Raw genomic sequence first — 22341 nt, forward strand, 5'->3', positions numbered from 1 at the left:
TTTGTTCCATGCTCGTTCTAACCTTCTAACTTGTGTTTTTAGTTTTTTCAGTTCTTCACTGAACCAAGGTATTGAGTTCTTTCTGTGTGAGGTTCTAGTTTGAAGTGGTGCTATGTTGTCTAATATACGTTTGCATCTATTGTCCCAGTCTTGAAGAAATTGGTATGAATCCGTCAGTGCTGTCCATTCGTTATTATAGAATTGTTGCCACAATGTTAATGGATCTATTTTACCTCTCGTGTATAAGTTAATCGTTCTTGTTTGTGGTGTATATCTTTTATACACCATTGGAGGGAAAGGTTTGCTTTGTAGTGGTCGGACCATGGTATAGCTGTCCATTTTATATCTGTTAACACGAAGTTTAGGTCTAAGGAGAGTTTGTATGTGATGATGTCTAGTGTGTGTCCTTTAGTGTGAGTTGGCTGCATATTTGGCCAGTGAAGATCCCACAGTTGGAAGAGATCCTTGCATTCACACACGTTTCGTGAATTCAGATCCTCAAGATGAAGGTTGATGTCTCCCACTATAAGACGGTTGGAGATAGAAACACATGTGTTCGATATAAAGTCCATGAAGTGTGTTTGGCAGTCCTGCCAGTTACCTGGTGGCCTGTAAAACAGCACTACATTTAGGTGGTCATGTAGGGTTAGATGACTGATTCCAACTGAGGCAATTTCAAGTTGGGGAAGTATGGATTTGGTTAACGTTGTAACGATGAAGTGGGATCTATAGATTGTAACCAGGTACCTCTCTTGTGCAGCCAAGGATAGAACAATCTCCTCTAGCCACAGGCTCCCGGTACAGTGAAGAAATAGATGTCCACCAGTAACTTCAATCTTAAGGACTTTTTTTCCATGCAGGTTTCTAGTACACAGTTCCAACAGCAGCATAGCACATACCAGGATTCAATACAGGCTTACAGGCTCCAATCTGGGCTCTTTATCCAGTGCCCAATAAACAGTAATTCAATTCCCAAGACAAACAGTTCTTTCAGTTCATCATCACAGTTCAGTTACCAAGCTGCAGTTTCTACCTTCTATCCTCTTTACCTTCAGGAGAGTTCAATATTTTAGGGACTCCTTCTACCTAAGGGTTTTCCCCTGCATCAGCTTCACAGTGAATCCAATACTTTTGGGACTTCCTCTCACCCAAGGAATCTCAGCCTGCTTCAGTACTTTAGGGTCCTCCCTGCCCAAGAATTTTCAGCCTGCAAATACTTCTCTCCTTCTGCTTCTCTCTCCTGAACTGAACTCCACTGCTGGGACTCCTTCCCACCTGCCTAATCAATCCCTGGCTTCAGCTACCACAACCAATCATTCTCCTTCCATTAGCTTCCTCACACACCCATACCAGCTGAGTTGAGCATTAGCCTAATGAGGAGCTCCTGCACACAGGGTTTCCTAGCTCTCTTTCCCCCTAGGGGCAGCCAATCTACACCCTGTCAGCTTACACCCATGTCTTCCCTGATTGCAGCTAGGAGTCCAGTCCGGGTTCTTCATCTCCCCCTCTGGCTCCTTGCCTGCAATGCCTTCTGGGACTTGTATTTCAGACTGAAACTGCCTTAACCCAACTATCCTGGAGGTGACTTTATCACAAGATTATAGCTATCCCTACTCCTCTTTTTCCATTCCTTGTCCAGTGGGTAATTCTGTATCCTGGGGGGCACAGATCTAAAATTATGGGGTCTTTAAGGTCATGAATCCAAGTTTCGCTCATGAATAAAAGATCTAAGATTGTCTGTTGTGATCCAATCTGTTATTGTCACTGTTTTGTTAACTACTGATTTGTTAACTACTGATCTGGCATTTATATAACCCAGTTGGATCAATTGGTAGGGTTCAGTTGGGGACGAAGATGTATTAATTTTTATTAGTTGTCTATCCTCTTGGTATCTGGGTTTGTTGTGTCCTTTCTTTCCTTTCTGTTGATTGTTCCTGTGTGTAGTAGGTTTTCCTTTTAATTGGTTGTTATTCTTTTGGACAGGTGTATTGTTTATGTGTTGTTTGCAGGGTATGTGTACTGTAGGTAAGTTATTGTCTGTGAGAGGGATTGTCAATGCGTAATAGATTAGGGGAAGAAAATAGATTATTAAGAGCAATTTGTTAATATTTATGTTAGCGTTGATTATATGTTGCAATAGGAGCTGAGGGGAGGTCAGTGGTTGACAGTATAAAGTGGTAATGCCTGATGAAGATTTATCGTCAGTAGTGCAATTCAATGTTGTGCAGTATGGTGCAGTAGTAAGTGAGAATTTATAGTCGTTAGTGAAATTCAGTGTAATGCAATATGGTGCAGTGGAAGTAGTTGCAGGCCAGTATAATGCAGTAAAATACAGTAGTAGCTTATTGGAGTTTACAATCACTAGTGCAGGTCAGTAAAATGCAATGGAATACCGTAGAAGCAGCTAGATGTCAGTACCATGCAGTAGGGGCAGTAGTAACTGATGGGAATTTACCAATGTTAGTACAATTCAATATAATATAGTAAGATATAGTACAAGCAGATAGAAGATCAGTACTAACAATACAGGTCTAACAATACAGGTCCATAGTGTTGCATTCAGACATCCTTAATTTAATACCCCTTACGAGTTGTGGTTCTGTCCGCAGTTTCAACGGTTGGATGTATCTTTCTATTTACCCTCCACTGATCCAGGATCAATTTGCTGGTGTCAGGTGTGTCCTCGGCGCTCGATCGGTGCTCCCAGGCGTGGGGTTCGGGTAAGTTGATACAATCACGCGTTTCCTGCCCTGGTCTTATGTACGCATTTCGTATTCCGTGCCTCCTTTTAATCCCGACAGAGCAGGTTGGCCTCTGAGTAGGTGATTTGGTGTTCCATTCTAGTCAGCGGGGCCACAGTCGGCTCCTGTAAGTGTTCGGCCTAGTCGTCCCTTCGTGGAGAGGTCACCTCTCGTGGAGAGGTCAGCGTCCGCCTTGGTTGTTGCCCGGCGCTTCTCCAAGGCGAATATGCGCCTCCTCGGAGATTCTCAGGGTAGTTCTGCGCTTATCGTTCCATTCGTGGGGAGGATCGGCAGGGAGCTTCGTTTGACTATCCAGCGTTCCTGTGTGGCGTGGTCAGTCCCGGGCTTCCAAGAGCTCGAGATCTCTGCCGCTACTCAACCAGTTATCCGACCTGTGACTCTGCCACGAGGCACTCAGTATGTCCACAGACGCCACCAAGCGTCAACCAGGTTCGGTTCCAGGCGACTGTCGGTCCCCTGATACTTCGGGGGTTCGGTCTGGGTTCGCACGATCCTGTAGCAGTTGATTCTCGGTTGTTGGGACCGTTGGGGTCTTCGGAGCTAGCAGCTAGCGGCCATCCAGTAGCATTGTGCAGCTAAAAGCTGAGGGAGAGAAATATGTGGAAGATAAGGATAAAGCTGAACTACTTAACGATTATTTTAGCTCTGGGTTCACGAATTAAAAACCGGGGGTAAGGCTGCAGAAAATAAAAGGCTAAAGGGGATGGATGTATGGCAGACCAAGACCCGTTTACAGAGGACTGTGTTCATGAGGAGCTTGCCAAACTAAAAGTAGACAGAGCGATGGGGCCTGATGGGATACACCCGAGGGTGCTTAAGGAACTCGGAGAAGTTCTGTCGGCTCCGCTGACGGACCTCTTCAATGCTTCCTTAGAAACTGGAGTGGTCCCAGTGGACTGGAGAAAGGCGGATGTGGTTCCTTTGCACAATTGTGGAAGTAAGGAAGAGGTTGGGAATTACAGACCTGTCAGTCTGACCTCGGTGGTGAGTAAGCTAATGGAAACGCTTCTAAAAAGGATATTTGTGACATTTCTTGAACTACATGGAATGCGAGACCCGAGGCTTCACTAGTGGTTGGTCGTGTCAGTTGAATCTGACTGTCTTCTTCAACTGGGTGACCAAACAATTGGATGTGGGAGGGGCGCTTGATGTGGTAAACTTGGATTTCAGCAAAGCCTTTAACACATTTCCGCATAGGCGACTGATAAATTGAGTGCCCTCGGCGTGGGACCTAGAGTAATTGATAGGGTAAAAAATTGATTGAATGGTAGGAGAGAGAGGGTGGTGGTAAATGGAGCTTGCTCTGAAGAAAAGGAGATCGTCAGTGTTGTACCGCAGGGATCGGTCCTAGGGCCAGCTCTTTTTAACGTTTTTGTGAGCGATATTGCGGAAGGGCTGTCTGGTAAGGTTTGTCTCTTTGCGGATGATACTAAACTCTGCAACAGGGTGGACACCTGGGAGGGTATGAATGGCATGAGGAAGGACCTAGCGAAGCTGGAGGAATGGACCGATATTTGGCAACTAAGGTTTAATCCCAAAAAATGCAGGGTCATGCACTTGGGTCGCAAAAATCAGAGGGAACGGTACAGTATAGGGGGTGTAGTTCTTCAGTGTGCGAAGGAAGAGCAGGACTTGGAGGTGATTGTGTCTGACGACCTTAAAGCTTTCAAACAGGTAGAAAAAGCGACGGCCAAAGTCAGAAGGATGATTGGGTGCATAAAGAGAGGCATGACCAGCAGGGAGGTGATAGTGCCGTTGTATAAGTCTCTAGTGAGGCTTCATTTGGAGTACTGCATGCAATTCTGGAGACCGCACCTATGGAAAGATATAAACAGGATGGAGTTGGACCAGAGGGCGGCTATGAAATTAGTAAACGGTCTTGAATGCAAAAATTATAGGGACAGGCTTATGAACCTCAACATGTATACGCTGGAAGAGAGGAAGGAGAGAGGAGACATGATAGAAACATTTAAATATCTGAAGGGCATTTATGTACAGGAAGAGAGCCTTTTTCAAATAAAGGAGAGCCCTGGAAAGAGGAGGCATACGACAAAGTTAAGACTGAATAGGTTTAGGAATAACCTAAGGAAGTATTATTTCACAGAAAGGGTGGTGAGGCGTGGAATGGCCTCCCGGTGGAGGTGGTGGAGTTGAGGACTGTTCCAGAATTTAAAAAGACATGGGATAGGCATGTGGGATCACTTAGGAACAGGAAAAATTAGGGGTTACAGAGGATGGGCAGACTGGATTGGTCATATGGCCTTTATCTGCCGTCATGTTTCTATGTTTCTATCTCCACCTGCTGGTAGAGGGACACAACCCACAAGTCTCTGGATTGATCTGTGGGACGCTATGGAAGCCTTTCCCTCTTTATTAAATATCTCACTGCATTCCATAAAACAAAAGGAGTAAGTTCCTACATGCCATCTTCTTCTTTCGATGTAAGCACAGGAAAAAAAAAAGATGTTAAAAGCTCACAGGTCTCAATTTAATTAAATGTTTTTTAAATTGCACTTATAAATAGTAAGTTTGATTGTGTTTTGGTGGCCCTTTACTAGGTGAAAACATTTCTGCACGAATACAGGGAGTCCTATAACCAGCCCCTCCAAATGAAACAATGAGTTACAATTTAGAAGTAATTACTACTCTAACGGATGAAAACCAGTTCTTCCTCTTTGTACATCCGTATGCTACACAAACCGGCATGCTTGAAAATATAAGTGAGATCAAATAAAAATGCTACCAACAATAAAGAACAACAATGTAGACCGAGCAGCTCATAGGTTTGCTTGCTTTGTTTGGGTGAATGGGGATGATGGCTGCGCGAAGAAGAGGGAAGGGAGACTACTAACCTCATGGGCTTCAGCCATCATGCCGTCTCCGGTTCTCAATCTAACATCCTCGGTCAGCTCTTTACTACTCACTCCCTTCTGGCTCCCTGCACCGCTGTCCTTCTTCAATTTTTGGGCCGCTGGCAGCGTCGGTAAAGTAAGTAAGCACACTGCCTTTCCAGCCAGCCAGCAGCAACTCACCAAGGCCAGCTCTGTGGCCTTCCTCCTGTCAAGTCCTGCTCTCTCTACTGCAACTTCCTGTTTGACACTAAGCAGGAAGTTGCAGTAGAGAAGGCGGGACTTGACAGGAGGAAAGCCATGGAGCTGGCCTGTGTGAATCACTGACACTGCCAGCTGACTGCAGGAAAGTGTAAGTGATGACACCCACAAGGAGGAAAGGATTTTTTTTTTTTTACTGCGGGAACAAGGCTTTTTACCATTCCTGTGGGGTGGTAAAAAGTTTCTTTCCCGCAATTGTTTTTTCAGTGTTGCTGTTACTGTGGATTTAACATGGTTTATCGCAGTATATCCACGGTAACTGTGTCATTCTCTAGTCTCGCGCCCCACAAAGCTCTTCTTATGCTTGTCATAAGACCTGGACCGGGCAATGCGGCTAGTGTTACCCACTTGTGAGAATAAATAGGCCTGCTTGTCATCGGAGAATGGTAAGGTAATTTTCTTTTTTTTTTTTATTTGAAAGAAGTCTTTATTGTTCAATGAAACATAACATAACATAACATAACATACATTGCACAAACATCAAATAAGTACTTCTCTATTGTAAGTACAAAGAATCTAGTAATAGTTTCTTCACTGTGATGAGTAACAGTTTCATCATTCAGATATTAACATCACGTAACTTCAAATTTTGTCGTTTATTCCATTTTTTCCCCTTCCCTTCCCCCCTGATCTAACAACCCCCCCCCCCCCCCCCACTACCCACCCTCCCTCCAAAAGGACACAGCTGACCATTAACAATCATATTACACTCGGATAATCAACATGCTAGACTGATAGGTCTTCAGAGGGGACATTGTTCCAAACCAATTTCCATTTTCCCATCTGATTTTTGCGCTCAGCCATCAATCTCTCCATTTCACTTACATACCTCAGTTTGCAAAGCCATTTTGTTATTGGGGGAACCCCCTCCCTTCGCCAGTGTGAGGCTACGACCACCCTTGCCGTTCCCACTACATGTTTCGCCAGGATCTGTTTACATGCTGTTAAGCCTGCAATCCGAGCAGAGAACAGAAACACCTCAGGAGCCCATGGGATTGTACCTCCCAACCATTTCTGCATCCTAAAGTGGACCGCTCTCCAAAATGCACGGATTTTGATACAACCCCACCATATATGCCCCATTGTGCCCCTGTGGCCACACCTCCGCCAGCACATACCCGAGGAAGACGGAAATATCCTCTGTAAACGAGCAGGTGTAAGGTACCACCTATATAATACTTTCACTGCGTTCTCCTGCAGGGGTACATGTGTTGACACTCTCACCACGCTTCTTTCTATTCTCTCCCATTCAGGCTCTTCCAGGCACTTACCCAGTTCCTTTTCCCATCTATTCCTGTGCTCCTCACTACAAATTGTTTGCTTACTTATGATGAGGTATAGGTGACTGATCAGGCCTCGAGAGGTAGCAAACTTCTCGCACACTTCCTCCAGCTCCAGCGTTTGACGCTTCATCACTTCTCGTACCGCTTTAGTCTGGAGAAAATGCGCTAATTGACGATATGCAAATTCACCTCCCTCTACCCCTGGATATCTATCCTTCAAGGCCTGAAAAGACAGCAATGAGTCCCCGTCAAACATTTGACCCCAATTTCTCACCCCTGTCTCATACCATTTAGTAAATATCCCCTTAGTGGTACCTGGTAGGAATAGAGGATTAAAGGCTATAGGAGTGTCTCGGGTCAATATGCACTGTCTCTTAGGGAATAAGCTGTCCCAGTAATAAAGTGTTGTAGTTATAGAGGGGCAGGCTTGCTCCTCCAGAATTCTGAAAGACTTTGGTAACCACATAATTGCACTCAGCGGCTTCTCGCCCAAGGAATGTTGTTCTATATGCACCCACTGACGGTCAGGATAATCCTGATGCCATTCGAGTGCCGCTTTCCCTTGTGCTGCTCTATAGTACCAAGCAAGATTGGGCACCCCTAGCCCCACCCTCTTCCGCTCCTTGTATAACAGAGACCTCGCCAACCTAGGGTGCTTTCCGGCCCAGACGAACCGCACCAATTTATCTTGTAAGGACGCTATAAATCGCCTGGGCATCATCACAGGCAGCACCTGGAAAAGATAGAGTAAGCGGGGTAGTATGTTCATTTTAAGAATAGCTATTCGCCCAAACCAGGATATTCCCAGTTCTCCCCAGCGCTCTAGGTCCTCCGCAATAGTTTTACCCAAACCCTTATAATTGGCATTAAAGAGTTCCGAATAATCCCCAGTCAAGTTGACTCCTAAATACCTGATTTGTTTATGAGCCCATCGGAATGGAGAGGAGATCTTTAGGGTTTCCACCACATCCTCAGGAAGCGTCACATTCAGGGCCTCTGATTTGGCCATGTTAACTTTAAACCCTGATACGGCAGAGTATTCCGCTATTATGCTCTCAAGATGTGGAAAGGTGGTTAGAGGCCGTGTTATCAGCATCAATACATCGTCAGCGAATAAGGCTATTTTATGGGTTCTATCTGCTATTCTGACTCCGGAGATATTAGGATCTGAGCGCACTCGAGCTGCAAAGGGCTCCATCACCATAGCAAACAACAAGGGTGACAGAGGGCACCCCTGTCTGGTGCCTCTGTACAACGTAAACATCTCGGAATTTCCACCATTGACCCGGACACAGGCCCTTGGGGATTCATAAAAAGCCTGAATCCACCTCCTAAACTGCATTCCAAACCCCATAGTTTCCAATACCTTATGCAGAAAGGGCCAGTGAACCCGGTCAAAGGCTTTCTCCGCGTCGAGGCTTAAAATACAGAGCGGCTTCTGATTTCGCTTAGCTAGATACATGATGTCCACCACTCTCCTAATATTATCCATCGCTTTCCTGTATGAGACAAAGCCCGTCTGGTCAGGGTGAATAAGCACTGGGAGAATAGGGGCCAGCCGGTTTGCCAGCACCTTGGCCAGGATTTTTACATCAGCATTTAAGACCGATATAGGTCGATAGGATCCACATTCGCACTTATCTTTTCCTGGTTTAGGTAATACTGCTATCCATGCCTCCATCATAGACATCGGCAGAGGCCCCCCTCTCCCCACCTGATTAAACAAATCTGCTAAAAGGGGAGCTAATTCTGGGACGAATTTCTTATAAAATTCGTTGGGCAGGCCGTCCAACCCAGGTGATTTACTCGATGGCAGGCTACGAATGGCCTCCTGAATTTCCTTGGGGGTTACCGGTTCATCTAAAAAAGCCTGCTGATGATGGCTCAAAGAGGACAACTCACTGCCTTGTAAATATTGGTCTACCAAGTCCAGAGAGGGGTTAAGTTCTTGGGCATACAGTTCTTGGTAGAATTCCCTAAACCGCTTACGTATGTGTTCAGATTTATCTAAATCCCTCCCACCTACTTCACGTATCTTTAAAATAGTCCGCTCAGCTTTTTGCCGACGCATTCTGATGGCTAGGAGGCGCCCCGCCTTATTGGCAAATTCATACGAGCTCACTCTTATCTTTGCTTGTAACAAACCAAGTTGTTCTGAATAGATAGAGTCGAGTAGCTCACGCTGTGCAGTAAGCTCCCGCAAGACTCGTGCAGACCCGCTAGCCTTATGTTGAGCCTCTAACCGGCGAATGCCCTCCGTACAACGCGCTATCTGTGCCTTACGGGTCTTGGATTGTTTGCTGGCCAATTGCAGAAAGTAACCCCGAGACACAGCCTTCATAGCATCCCACACCGTGCTAAGCGGGGGCCCTGATTCCAGATTGAACTCAAGATATTCTTGTAGCATTTTTTTATAGCCTTCCACCACTTCCCCTACCTGCAATAGGCCTACATTTAATGACCATCTTTTATCCTTATGCTCTGCTCTGATGTTTGGCAAAGTTGCCCACACTAGGGCATGGTCCGAAATGGTCATGCTACCTATCCCCGCTGCAGGTCCCCACTCCACTAGTGTGGCATCTAGAAAAATATAATCGATACGGGAATAGGAGTTGTGGACTGGTGAGTAGAATGTGTAATCTCGCTCCCTCTGATGTTTCACCCTCCACAAGTCCAATGTGCCTAGTGAGAATGCTAGAGATCTCAATGCCGCTGAATCCTTCTGTCCCTCAGCTCTAGGGACTCCTGTACGATCTAGTTTCGAGTCCATCACAGCATTGAAATCCCCACCAATGACAAGGGAGCCCCGTGCAAAAGTGGCCAAAGAATTTTTAACTCTCTCAAGGAAGTGTGCCTGACCAGTATTTGGTGCATATATAGATGCAATTGTTAGGTCCACTTGGGCAATTCTAATATGTAAAAAAATATAACGTCCCCCCGGATCCCTCTTTACCTTAATCACCTGTGCCCCAACTGCTCCATGGATTAATATCGCTACTCCCCCCTTTTTAGATTCTGCTGCTGAGGCGTGGTACACCACTGGATACTCTGAATGGGAGAGAAGTCTTTCATGTCTACCCCTCAGATGTGTTTCCTGCAGGAGAGCCACATGTGGCCTAAGCTGTTTCAATTCTTTATAAAACTTCTGTCGTTTCTGTGGCATATTTAGCCCCTTTACATTATAGGATATTATCTTTAAATCTGTGCCCATCACTGGTTAATTAATCAGGGTTAGCCTGTAACATCTTTCCATGACCCCTCTGTACCACATCAGCTTTGTTCTCAGCCCTGTCCTCCCCTTCCCCTTCCAGCATCCCCGTCTCCCACCCGCGCCTTCCCCTGAAAGCCCCCCTCCCCCCATCCCAGTCATTCTCACCACCTGAGAGGCCTATGACCCTCAAGTGGGAATCGAGGAAGTTACCCAGCTCCCACACAGTCCCCGGCCCCAAATCCAACCCCCCCCCCCTCCACTCTTGACAGATCTAAACAATCACTGATTCCCCCTCCTCCCCCACCTTGAACCCCCATCCAGGTCCCTTATACTTCAATATACATCCTATTCATATCATTACCGATTCATTTCTTCACATAAGTCTTAAGGATATGGCTAGAGGCCGATCCATCACAGGCCTCACAGTCTACAGGTCAGAACCGGCGCTCACGGCAGCCCTCCACTCTCCAGATCTTTGAAAACACAGTCTCTGCTTTCCCATCGAACCTACGCAGTCCAGCTCAACGGTTCTGCTTGCTTCTCTTGGGTGATTCTGGAACTCTTTGCCACCGTTGAAGCTTCGCCCTTGTGGCGGGCGCCACCGCTCCAGGAGGGGCTTTTGCAGGCACGAGGTCAGCAGCGTACAAGGCCTCCCATGCCTCCTGTAGGGTTTGCACCCGGTGCTTAATGCCCTTCAATGTAAAATTCAAAGAAAAAGGAAATCCCCATCTATACTGTGTCTGATGTTTGTTCAGGATCTCCAGCGCTAGTCTCATCTGCCTTCTTAACTGGAGGGTGTATTGCGACAGGTCTTGATAAACCTGGATCTGAGCTCCTCCATATTCCAAGGTCTTTTTCTTTCTGGCCGATGCCAAAACCCTTTCCTTGGTCTCATATTTATGGAACTTCACGATGATATCACGTGACTGTTGCTCCTTTCGCGCCCCCAGTGCTCTGTGTGCTCTGTCCAACTCACACCGGAATTCTCCGTCCTCGGGGCCCAGCAAGGTGGAACAAAGAGTTTGCACTATCTCCGCTACATTTTCAATTTCGCCGCCCTCAGGGACGCCACGGAAGCGAAGATTATTTCGCCGTCCCCGATTCTCAATGTCATCTAATTTGTACTCCAGATGCGCATTTTTATGTTCCATCTCTTGTAGCAGAGTTGCATGTTTATGTAAAGTTTCGGCGTGTTCATCTATTTTCAGTTCTGCCTCCTCCATTCGGCCCCCCAGCTCCCTAAGGTCGACACTGAGCGTGTCCATCCGCTCCAATATTTCATCTTTGGATTGTTTAATCTCCATCTGAATATTGGAGAGAAACTTGCGGAGTTCGCCGGTCATACCTTTTTTTGGAGGAGGGGCTCGCGCTTCAGACATGGATAGCGCTGAATCCGAGTCCGACGGGGAGGCGCGCTCAGGAGATTCGCTGTGCTTTGCGGCCTTGCTCGCCATGCTTTTCTCCGCTTTTTCCGCTTCTTTTTTTCGCGTAGAAACGGTTTTACTCATGTTGTCAGCTGTTTAGAGGAGGAATCCGCTAGCTTTTGCTATGCCTTTCTCTCGTTAGATCGCTTTTTTTCCCGATAATTCAGTGGTGGGTGAGGGAGCTAAGAAGCTAGGCGACCATGCTTCCCTGTGACGTCACTTCCTCCAGAATGGTAAGGTAATTTTCTGAGGGAATTTTGTCACTCACATGGAGGGTCATTTTTATAACAGGCTGCCTATGCATTCTTATAAAATACCAGAAGAAAAGTAGCTGAAATCATTAAAGCTGGTGTAAATAGGAACTAATGTAAATGTATGTAGCTGAGATACGTGCACAGGTGTATATGTTATAGCCGATGTGCAGACTTTGTAACTCCACTCATGCTCCATTCACACTCCTCTCCTGAAAGTGCCTACAAATGAGTCACATATAAATGCATGCCTACTTGTCATAGTAAATACCTGTAAGTGTGGGCTAATTATATAAGAGGCATTTTATACATGTATACTGGCATATATGTACATAAAATCATTTATAAAATTATCCCCAAAGCATCTGACAGAGGAGGAAGTTTGTGTTTCTATCACTAAAATGACACCAAAATCTGAATAGAATTTTTTTGTATGTTGAGCTGTGAAGTGAAACATCTTAGTTCTAACTCTGCACCCATTGTTGAGAGCTGTACTGGTTGATATGAGGCTATCTCATGTGATTTAATAATTAAACACTATGGGCTAATTCTATAAAGTAGGCACGAACATTTATGTGCTGATTATGCATATAAATGATTAGAATAATATATGCGCACATAGTAAAATTCTGCCTAAATGCTATTTTGTAAATAATGTGTATCTTGCATAGTGCATAGCACATAGGTGGAGTCTGGGTAGAATACGGGCATGTGTATCACCGGAATTTAAATGCACATAATTGCACCAGCTCTATGAATGGCATAAGTGCATGTGCCTAAGCACATACGCATATATATACCCAGTTATACTAAAAGTGGAGGAGTAGCCTAAAGGTTAATGCAGTGGCCTGAGAACCAGAGGAACCGGGTTCGACCCCCACTGCAGCTCCTTGTGATTCTGGGCAAGTCACTTAACCCACCACTGCCCATTTCCTTCATAAAATAGCTGTCACATAGCAGACTATTATAGAATTATCCACTATACTATGGATTCTATATAGGTCGCCTAAAATTGGGTGCATACATTTGGGTGCCAATCGCAGATCTGCATGCAAATTAATTAGTTGATGAGCCATCAATGATCAGTAATTGAAGTTAATTGGCAACAATTTGGAGTTAGGCATGCATCTGCCCTAGGCGCTATTCTATAACATATGTGCTTAAATTTCACAGCATGCTACTTAAAAAGGGCATGGCCATGGGATAGGCATGGGTGGGTCAGGGGCATTCCCAGAAATTAGTTACGGTTATAGAATACTTAGATTTGTGTGCCAAACTGCCTTCAGTCGGGCACGAGAATTTACACCAAGTTTTGGAAGGCATAAGTCCTCGCTTCCAAAGTTAGGTGCAAGATCTGCGTTAAGTTAATATTCTATATGTCACGATGGTGACTGTTTCCTTGTCTGTGCTCAACTCGCCCTCTGGTGGCCAGAACCGGTGGCTGCTATGGACTGTCACACGTTCCAGACTTCAGCCCCCGCCCGGTCCAGATCTTCCGGGCTGCCAGACTTGCTTCTCTTGTTTGTGCCTGCATAGCACCCGTAGCTGCCTTGTGATTCCTGCAGCTTGAACTTCAGCTGCTGATGGGCTTTATTAACCACCTGGAAACTTCTGTGTTTGCCATTGCACCGCCTACGGTCTCTGGGTTTGTTGGTGTGCTCTGTGCACTTCTGCCTAGTCCAATTTCTTGTCTGAGTTTCTTGTCTGGTTCTAGTTAGTCTGTGTGTAGTTTAGCTTTGGTTTTATTGCTTATTTCCTAGTCTTGTTTCTGGTCTATATTCCTTGTCTAGTTCTTGGTTGTCTGTGTTTCTTCCTTAGTGGCTGCTTGGCAGCTTTCAGTTCTGACTCTTTCCTGTCTGTGTTCCTTTCTTAAGCTTTCAGTCCTTGTTCTTGAGCCTGTCTGCTTTCTACCTAGTGTGGTATTGTTTGTCTGAGAGTCTTAGTCTAGTATTCTGCCTAGCCTCCCTTGTGTATTCTAGACCCTGTGTGTATCCTGTTGGTATCCAGTTCCTGCCCTGTCCTGTACGTCTGGCCGTCCGCCTGCACCCAGGGGCTTAACTCCTGGGGAACGGCGGTCAAGCGCAGGTGAAGTCTAGCTGTTCCTGCTCTGCCTGTTCCAGCTTGTTTGCCTCAGCTGCAACTCCAGTCCGAGGTTCCAGTCCTGTTCTGCCTTGTCTCTGGTTTGGGGGTGGTTTTGCCTGCCACTGCCGCTCCACGGCAGTGGTCCAAGGGCTCACGAATCTAGTTTCTGCCTTGAGAGCCTAACACTATAAAGGGCACTCTGTGCAGAGCGCCCTTTATAGAATACTAGTTTTGCTTGGATCTTTCCAGCACCTAACTATGGGTGCCATTTACTGAATCCAGCCCTATATGATTTACATAAAAATGTATGTAAGTAATAATGACAATGTGTAAATGTGAAGTAAGACATCAGGGTGGGAGTACTGTTGGAGCTGGGGGGGAAATTTTGTTTGTTTGCTTGGCCCTCTCCAACCAAAAAGGCATTCCTCTGCCCTGAGACAATGTATATTCTGACCTTTGATTCTCAAAATATGCACGCTATACCACAAAATCAATAAGGTGAAAAGTCTTTTGCTCATTAAAAAATGAAAAATATATATCACTTTGAGAAAGTAGTTGCCTTATAGCGGAACCTACAATATTATCTGTGTTCACAGGTGCTACAGACTTGCTCAAAAAAGTCAACAAAGATTTCTGTGACATGTTTATATTCCTTGCTGTTTTTGGATGTATGACATACCTTTCTTTTCCTTTAGAATTTCAGGCCTAATTAGGGCCAGAGTCCTTTCTGGATTTCTGTTACATGATGGCTCAGTTGGCTTTTCGATTTTTTTGAAATTAGGGAAGAAAAATGCAAGCTCCCTACTGGCCTGTTCTCTGTCATCACTGCCATGCACAGCATTAAACAGAATTTCTGTGCCATACTGAGCTCGGAGACTGAGATAAAATGCATAAAAACAAATAATAATTTGTTGAATAAGTACAGAATACAACAAAGATTTAGCAATTTAAATACACTTTAAAATTAACATTTCCTGAAAAACAGAAAATTAATATACAACCTACCTGCATGCCTGCTTAAATTGGGAAATACTTGCTGCTTTGTCTGTCATTTCTGTGCTTGCTGGAGGAGCAAGGAGGTGACAGAACATACAAAGAGTGAATCTTCAGTTTAAGATGGAATGAACATAATTCAGGGAATCACTATTAATTAGTTTAATGTTAGAGTATGTGAACTATTCCAACTGTCCTGTACTGAAGGAGTTAAACAGAAAATGTGAAATATATATCAAATCTATTCTGATTTGATTCAATCACAGTGATTGACAGAAACAAATTGGCTAACTGTAAAGATGTCCTGTGAGACAGTGTAAACCCCCTAGTCGTGGAGCAGGTAAATTTGAATAATGGAAGAAATAAATATATGAGTGTCACAGTTTTAAATAGGGTTCCCAAATAAACTCCTCACAACCAAGGGATTTAGCAAGAAAAAAATATTAAAGGTTTTATTAAAGGGTAAAAGGGATAGAGGGTAAAGTAAATAGAAACACTTGTTGGTTATGTTTCTTAAATGTTGGTACCAATTTTTACAGGTTGATGGTATTAAATAAACTCAGTGCAAGATGTTAAATGCTTTGAGATAAGTTACAAAGGAAATAAAGGCAATAAAATTTTTTAAAACTACAATTACAGTCACCAAGAATCACAGTTATGAAGGATCACAGCTATCAAGACCCCAACTCCACATCTGCAGTAACCCAAAACATCCCACACATGTACACAGCACTAATTAGTGTACTCAGATCTGATATATATAGTTTTCAATTTGTGTGCACACAATAATATTACCGGTATATCAAATCTTCGCTAGCATCGCTGCTTTCTTGCGTTGGGTACCTTAGTCTTCTTCACTTCCCATCTCTTCGGTTGGGGAGGTCAATCCACTGGTCCAGGGACTCCCGATACATACTATTCTGACTCAGAAAAACTCAAAAAAGGAAAACCTTGACTTTCTGTGGAACTGGTGGGCTAACTAACTTCAAATAAAACAGATAAGCAGGGGAAACTCCTATCTAACCCGCCCAAAACATGACCCCTTTTGTTTGTTCTGTTATACCACCCCAAATCTCACTGATGGACGGCTACACTAACTCCCCTAGAGGCAGGCACTCACAGGACTCAAGGCTTAGGCATGGCAGCTGTTCCCCAAGGCAGGCTTTTGTCTGGATCCCCGGAGGCAGGCATAAACAAAAAAAACACAGTGTTCACTTTTAGTCTGGCCACTCAGTGCAGGGGGATGCCTCTTCTCTCTCTCTTTGTGGATGCTCAAACCAGCAAGCTTCTGGGCTAGATCACTCCTGAGGCAGGCACTCAAAAAGCGCAGTTTCTTTTCTTGTCTGGGCACTCAGTACAAGGGGGGGGGTGTCTCTCTCTGGAAATGCCTCTTCTTTACAGGACAGTCACATGGCTGGCTTTCTCCTCTCTGGACAGGCAAACACTCACACAGAGGGGTGCCCTGGGGGGACTTCTGGGATTCAGGGATCTCACCAAGCTGCTCTCTCTCTCTTCAGCTCTGCACTGCTCCCAACACACTCCAGACCCCCTTCTCTTTCCCCTCTGCTGCTCTCTCTGCCTGAGTGCCCGTATTTCCTTCAGGACTCACCAGCTCTCTCTTCATCTGGAGCTCATCAGTGGGTCCTCTATCAGCCTGCAGCTGCCTCTTCTTGTCTTGATTGGATCTTATCCTCATCCAGCCTGCCTGAGCATGCCCCTCTCTGCCTGAGTCCGATTTCTTCTCTCAGGCCATGCTTTCAGCCACCTTCCTTTGTCTGTAGCCTCGATTGCCTTTTTGTGCCTCCTTTGTACTGTAAAACTTTTTTTTCTTTGTTCCACTCCTCCTGCCCCCTGGATTGGCTCAAAATTCGCGCCAATCTAAGGATCAGACTGCCTCCTGCCACCTCACTGGTCCAAATTCGTGCCTCTTAGCAGATCCTGGCTCCTATTGGCTATCTCACACACTGTCCCTCCCCTAGTTCCCAGCTTGCTTTGGGTACCTTAGCCAGCAAATCAGGAGCCTTGTACTGTACTCTCAGACAGCCAATCGGGAGATCTGTAACAAGTCTGCCCTTCTCTCACAGTTACAAACTGTTGAAACTTTATAAACACACATCTAGCATTTATGGACACCTGAGTTCTTTGTTTTATAGCAGTGCTGGAGCATTCTAAACACTTTAAGCATTCTAACAAAAGGTGCTAGCATTGTTGCTGGCTCTCAGCTTGTCCTCTGTGTCTCCCTGCTCTCTGCAAGATGCCCCCTCCCCAGGAAAGAGGGGGGGGGCAAGGTAAAGGCTTCTTTTCTTCTCTATATTTACAACAGCATGATTGGAGGCAGAAAGAAAAAAAGATTATTGGTGGTCTTTGGTTTGAGGGCAGTAAGGAAGCCAGAACTCACATACAGGCTTCAGGTTTAATTTCCGACTCTGACACATGTAAGACTCTTACATGTCTGAATGTCATGTGCAACCAGATCGGAGCCTGTAGAAAGCGAAGATACTTACCTGTAGCAGGTGTTCTCAGAGGCCAGTAAGCCTTATATTTTCACATGTGGGTCACGCAAGTCCGTGTTGCTGGTCCGGAGCTTGTAACAAGCTTAAAACAAGTCTTTCAGAATGAGACACGTTCCACTGCGCATGTGCATGTGACTTCCTGCCTGCCGCGAGATCATGGGACCAGCAGTACAATATAAAGCATAACAAAAAAGGAGACAACACCATGGGGAGGTGGGAGGGTATGTGAGAATGTAAGGCCTGCCATCCTCGGAGAATACTTGCTACAGGTATCTTTGCTTTCTCCAAGGATAAGCAGGCCTATAATTCTCATATGTGGGAATCCCTAGCTACCAGACTCACTGAAACCAACAACCAGTGGTCAATTGGACCTCGCAACAGTGGGAGCAAAAAAGTAATTAACCTGAAACTCTATACAATCGGAGTGAGAGTGCAGCCTGGAAAAGAACAAAATGGGCCTAGGAGGGTGGAGTTGGACGCTAGACCCCAAACAAACTCTGTCTGTCCAAACTGACTGCTGCATCAGGTATCCTGCTCAAGGCAGTAATGAGATGTGAAGACCACGTCACAGCCTTGCAAATTTCTTCAATGGAGGCTGACCTCAAGCGGGCTACCAATGCAGCCATGGCTCTGACATTGTGAGCCCTGACATAACCCTCTAAGGTTAGCCCAGTCTGGGCATAAGTGAAAGAAATGCCATCTGCTAGCCACCTGGATATGGTGGGTTTCCCGATGGCGACCCCCATCTTATTGGGATCAAAAGAAACAAAAACTTGGGTGGACTATCTGCGGGGGCTAGTCCGCTCGAAGTAAAAGGTCGTGGAAGAATGGGCAACAACTTTCAAACTCAGACTGAACAGAGACAAAACCAAATTTCAACCGGGGAGCCGGTTGATATTGTATATCTGGATTTTCAGAAGGCGTTTGACAAAGTGCCGCACGAAAGACTCCTGAAGAAATTGCAGAGTCATGGAATCGGAGGTAGGGTATTATTATGGATTAAGAACTGGTTGAAAGATAGGAAGCAGAGAGTAGGATTGCGTGGCCAGTATTCTCAGTGGAGGAGGGTAGTTAGTGGGGTCCCGCAGGGGTCTGTGCTGGGTCCGTTGCTTTTTAATGTATTTATAAATGACCTAGAGATGGGAATAACTAGTGAGGTAATTAAATTCGCCGATGACACAAAATTATTCAGGGTCGTCAAGTCGCAGGAGGAATGTGAACGATTACAGGAGGACCTTGCGAGACTGGGAGAATGGGCGTGCAAGTGGCAGATGAAGTTCAATGTTGACAAGTGCAAAGTGATGCATGTGGGTAAGAGGAACCCGAATTATAGCTACGTCTTGCAAGGTTCCGCGTTAGGAGTTACGGATCAAGAAAGGGATCTGGGTGTCGTCGTCGATGATACGCTGAAACCTTCTGCTCAGTGTGCTGCTGCGGCTAGGAAAGCGAATAGAATGTTGGGTGTTATTAAGAAGGGTATGGAGTCCAGGTGTGCGGATGTTATAATGCCGTTGTATCGCTCCATGGTGCGACCGCACCTGGAGTATTGTGTTCAGTACTGGTCTCCGTATCTCAAAAAAGATATAGTAGAATTGGAAAAGGTACAGCGAAGGGCGACGAAAATGATAGTGGGGATGGGACGACTTTCCTATGAAGAGAGGCTGAGAAGGCTAGGGCTTTTCAGCTTGGAGAAGAGACGGCTGAGGGGAGATATGATAGAAGTGTATAAAATAATGAGTGGAATGGATCGGGTGGATGTGAAGCGACTGTTCACGCTATCCAAAAATACTAGGACTAGAGGGCATGAGTTGAAACTACAGTGTGGTAAATTTAAAACGAATCGGAGAAAATTTTTCTTCACCCAACGTGTAATTAGACTCTGGAATTCATTGCCGGAGAACGTGGTACGGGCGGTTAGCTTGACGGAGTTTAAAAAGGGGTTAGATAGATTCCTAAAGGACAAGTCCATAGACCGCTATTAAATGGACTGGAAAAATTCCTCATTTTTAGGTATAACTTGTCTGGAATGTTTTTACGTTTGGGGAGCGTGCCAGGTGCCCTTGACCTGGATTGGCCACTGTCGGTGACAGGATGCTGGGCTAGATGGACCTTTGGTCTTTCCCAGTATGGCACTACTTATGTACTTATGTACTTATCCAGCCCACACAACCTCACATCCTACTAAAAGTTATTTTTTGTGAGCTTTTGACCGTCCTTATGTTTTTATATGTACCTCTGTCAGGGTTTTTCTTCATGTTATTCCTTCTCAGTATTTTCTTAGATTATTTTTTGCCTCTTTTTAAAGTTTTCTTTATTTTACCATGCTCACTAGGCCACATTTAGGCCCAATTTTCGGTCACGTTTTTCCCTCTTCCTTTTCCTGGTGCTTTGCCCTTTTTAGCACCATTCAGTCGTTTGGCCTCAGCTGTTTTTCCATTCATGTCATTGAAGGTTCCCAGTGGCTTCAAGTGCTACACTCAGTGCAACAGGACCATCTCTAGAAAAGACAAACATTCTTAATGTCTGCAGTGTTTGGGGCCTGATCATACTCCTGCAAACTGTATTCTTTGTCTTTGTATGAAGAAGGGAACACAGTTGGCCAGACAGGCTCACAGAGAAAATATTTGGAGCTAGGTCCAAAGCCTCGATGTTGGTGTCAGCATCTGTGTCTTCGGCGTAGACATCAGCATCAGGTGCTGCACTGGCATCGGGTGCATCGGTCCATATGGGTGCAAGACCCTTGCACACTGGGAGTGACTGTGCATCGAGTGGTCTCCACCTGCCTCGACATCAGCCACTATGCAGGCCCCCCGGGACCAATCTGCGTTGGATCCGACCCCGAGGCAACAAGAGGACTCTATGTTATCCTCTTCGGCACTGGGGAGCATTGGAAGAAGCATCGGCATCGATCCCCCTTGACAAATGGTGCTGGGAGCTCCGGGGCACCGAGGGTTTTCCCGGTCCCCGAGAAGCTTCCGTGCCAGGAGGACTGCTTTCCCTGCAAACAGGAGGTGCCACACAGCCAGGACCAGGCGCCCACTTCGACCCTAAAGATTCAGCAGCCTGCTTCTACACCGGCACCCTATCCTTTCCCAATGTCGTCCCTCGATGAGTGCCTCCCGGCCTTGCTCCCTGAGCTTTTGGCGAGGTTGTTGCAGAATGCATTGGCATCTGAGGTACTTGCACCAGCCATGCATCTTGATTCAGTCCCGCATGGCCACCAGCCTGCAGTGAGCTCTCAGACGCCGATGCCGCTTCCAGCCTCGGCTTCAACTGCCACTCATATTAGCACACCCTTGACATCAGTAAAGGAAGCTTTGCTGGAGTTGAAGCCAGAGCCAACACCTCAATACCCCTCTCGGGGTTATGGTATGGTCTCAGATCTCCCATGAGGAGTTCTTGGCTGACACTGATAAGGAGCACTCATGGGACTCAGAAAAGGATTGATGGCCCCTAACAGTAGTCTCACAGCAGTAGTATCAAGAAACAACTGCTAGGGGCCATTTGTGCCATTTAGGATTGAGGAACCAAACTGCCACCTGGGTTCCACTGGACCACTAAGGCAGCCCCTGAAGAGGGATTGGCCGGGGGGGGGGGGGGGGATAGGGAATTGGTGGCCAGGGTTTTTAAGTCAGAGGGGCAGAGTTTGGTTGAAAGTGGTGGACCGTTTCTGTCAGAGGCCGTTACACTACTGTGCTGTCTACCACACTGACAATTCTGCATTAGCTGCTTAATGCCTTTAATGGAAGAAGTAACTAACTTGTTAGTCTCACTCACACACACAAGGAGTGACACGAGCTGCACATACTGCAGAAGGGACATGTTTATCCACTCCTACCCTAGCTGAGATAATACTAAACCATGTAATGTGCAACTTTCTTTAAATTAATCACCTTACTTTCTAACTTTTCTTACTCTCCTACTTATCTATATGTTCCATCTTTGCTTTACCCTTCAATATCAATTAAAATGTTCTATTACGTATTGTGTTGACATTGTAAATAGTATACTATGCCATACTTTTTATTGTTATTTGAATATTTTTACTGCTGTAATTGCCTATTGCTTATGTTTGATCTATTCTTTCTGTACACTGCCTTGAGTGAATTTCTTCAAAAAGACGGTAAATAAATCCTAATAAATAAATAATGCGGCTTAGTAAACGGGCCCTTTGGATTTGTTCTGCTCTTTTTAAGACACTGGCTCCTGATTTCTCCTAGTGGACCACTATGTTTTATATTGTACCACTACATATGTGATTTCACTACGCATTTAGTAATTGACCCCTGAGGCAGGTGTTTGTTCACACCGAAACACAGCCTGAGATTCAAAGCAATTGGAACAATTTCATAGCAAGACAAGAAAAAACAAGATAAAAAATGTTCAAAGAGATTTGGACGATTATGTTAAGGGCATGATTTTATTTCTGGATGGTAAAGGATAATTAGTTAAGAGTATGTGAACCTAATACTGAACTAGCTAATAGCAATTCCCTGGACTATGTTCACACCTATAAGTACATGCAGTTATACCTGCTTCAATGTAGGCTTAATTATGTGCATTTATAACAGTAAAAATTGAGGTATATGTGCATATTTTATAAAACCCATGCATAACTGCCAATCTCATCCCCACTCCATTTATTCTCCACTTCAGGAACACTTGTAAGTATATTACCTACTTGTAAACTAGACACAGTAAAGACACTGTTG

The 22341-nt window shown here is 45.3% G+C and overlaps 1 protein-coding gene across 1 annotated transcript in view; it reads right to left on the minus strand.

The window, feature by feature from the left end:
- NME9 (NME/NM23 family member 9) overlaps nucleotides 1-22341 on the minus strand; it is a 330355-nt gene that overhangs the window by 143764 nt on the left and 164250 nt on the right. Inside the window, exon 10 of the mRNA XM_030210834.1 lies at nucleotides 14803-14999. Within this exon, the coding sequence (XP_030066694.1) occupies nucleotides 14803-14999 (197 nt within the window). The remainder of the gene's footprint in view (nucleotides 1-14802; nucleotides 15000-22341) is intronic.

This window comes from Microcaecilia unicolor, chromosome 7 (assembly GCF_901765095.1).
Source record: "Microcaecilia unicolor chromosome 7, aMicUni1.1, whole genome shotgun sequence".
Taxonomy (NCBI): Eukaryota; Metazoa; Chordata; class Amphibia; order Gymnophiona; family Siphonopidae; genus Microcaecilia; species Microcaecilia unicolor.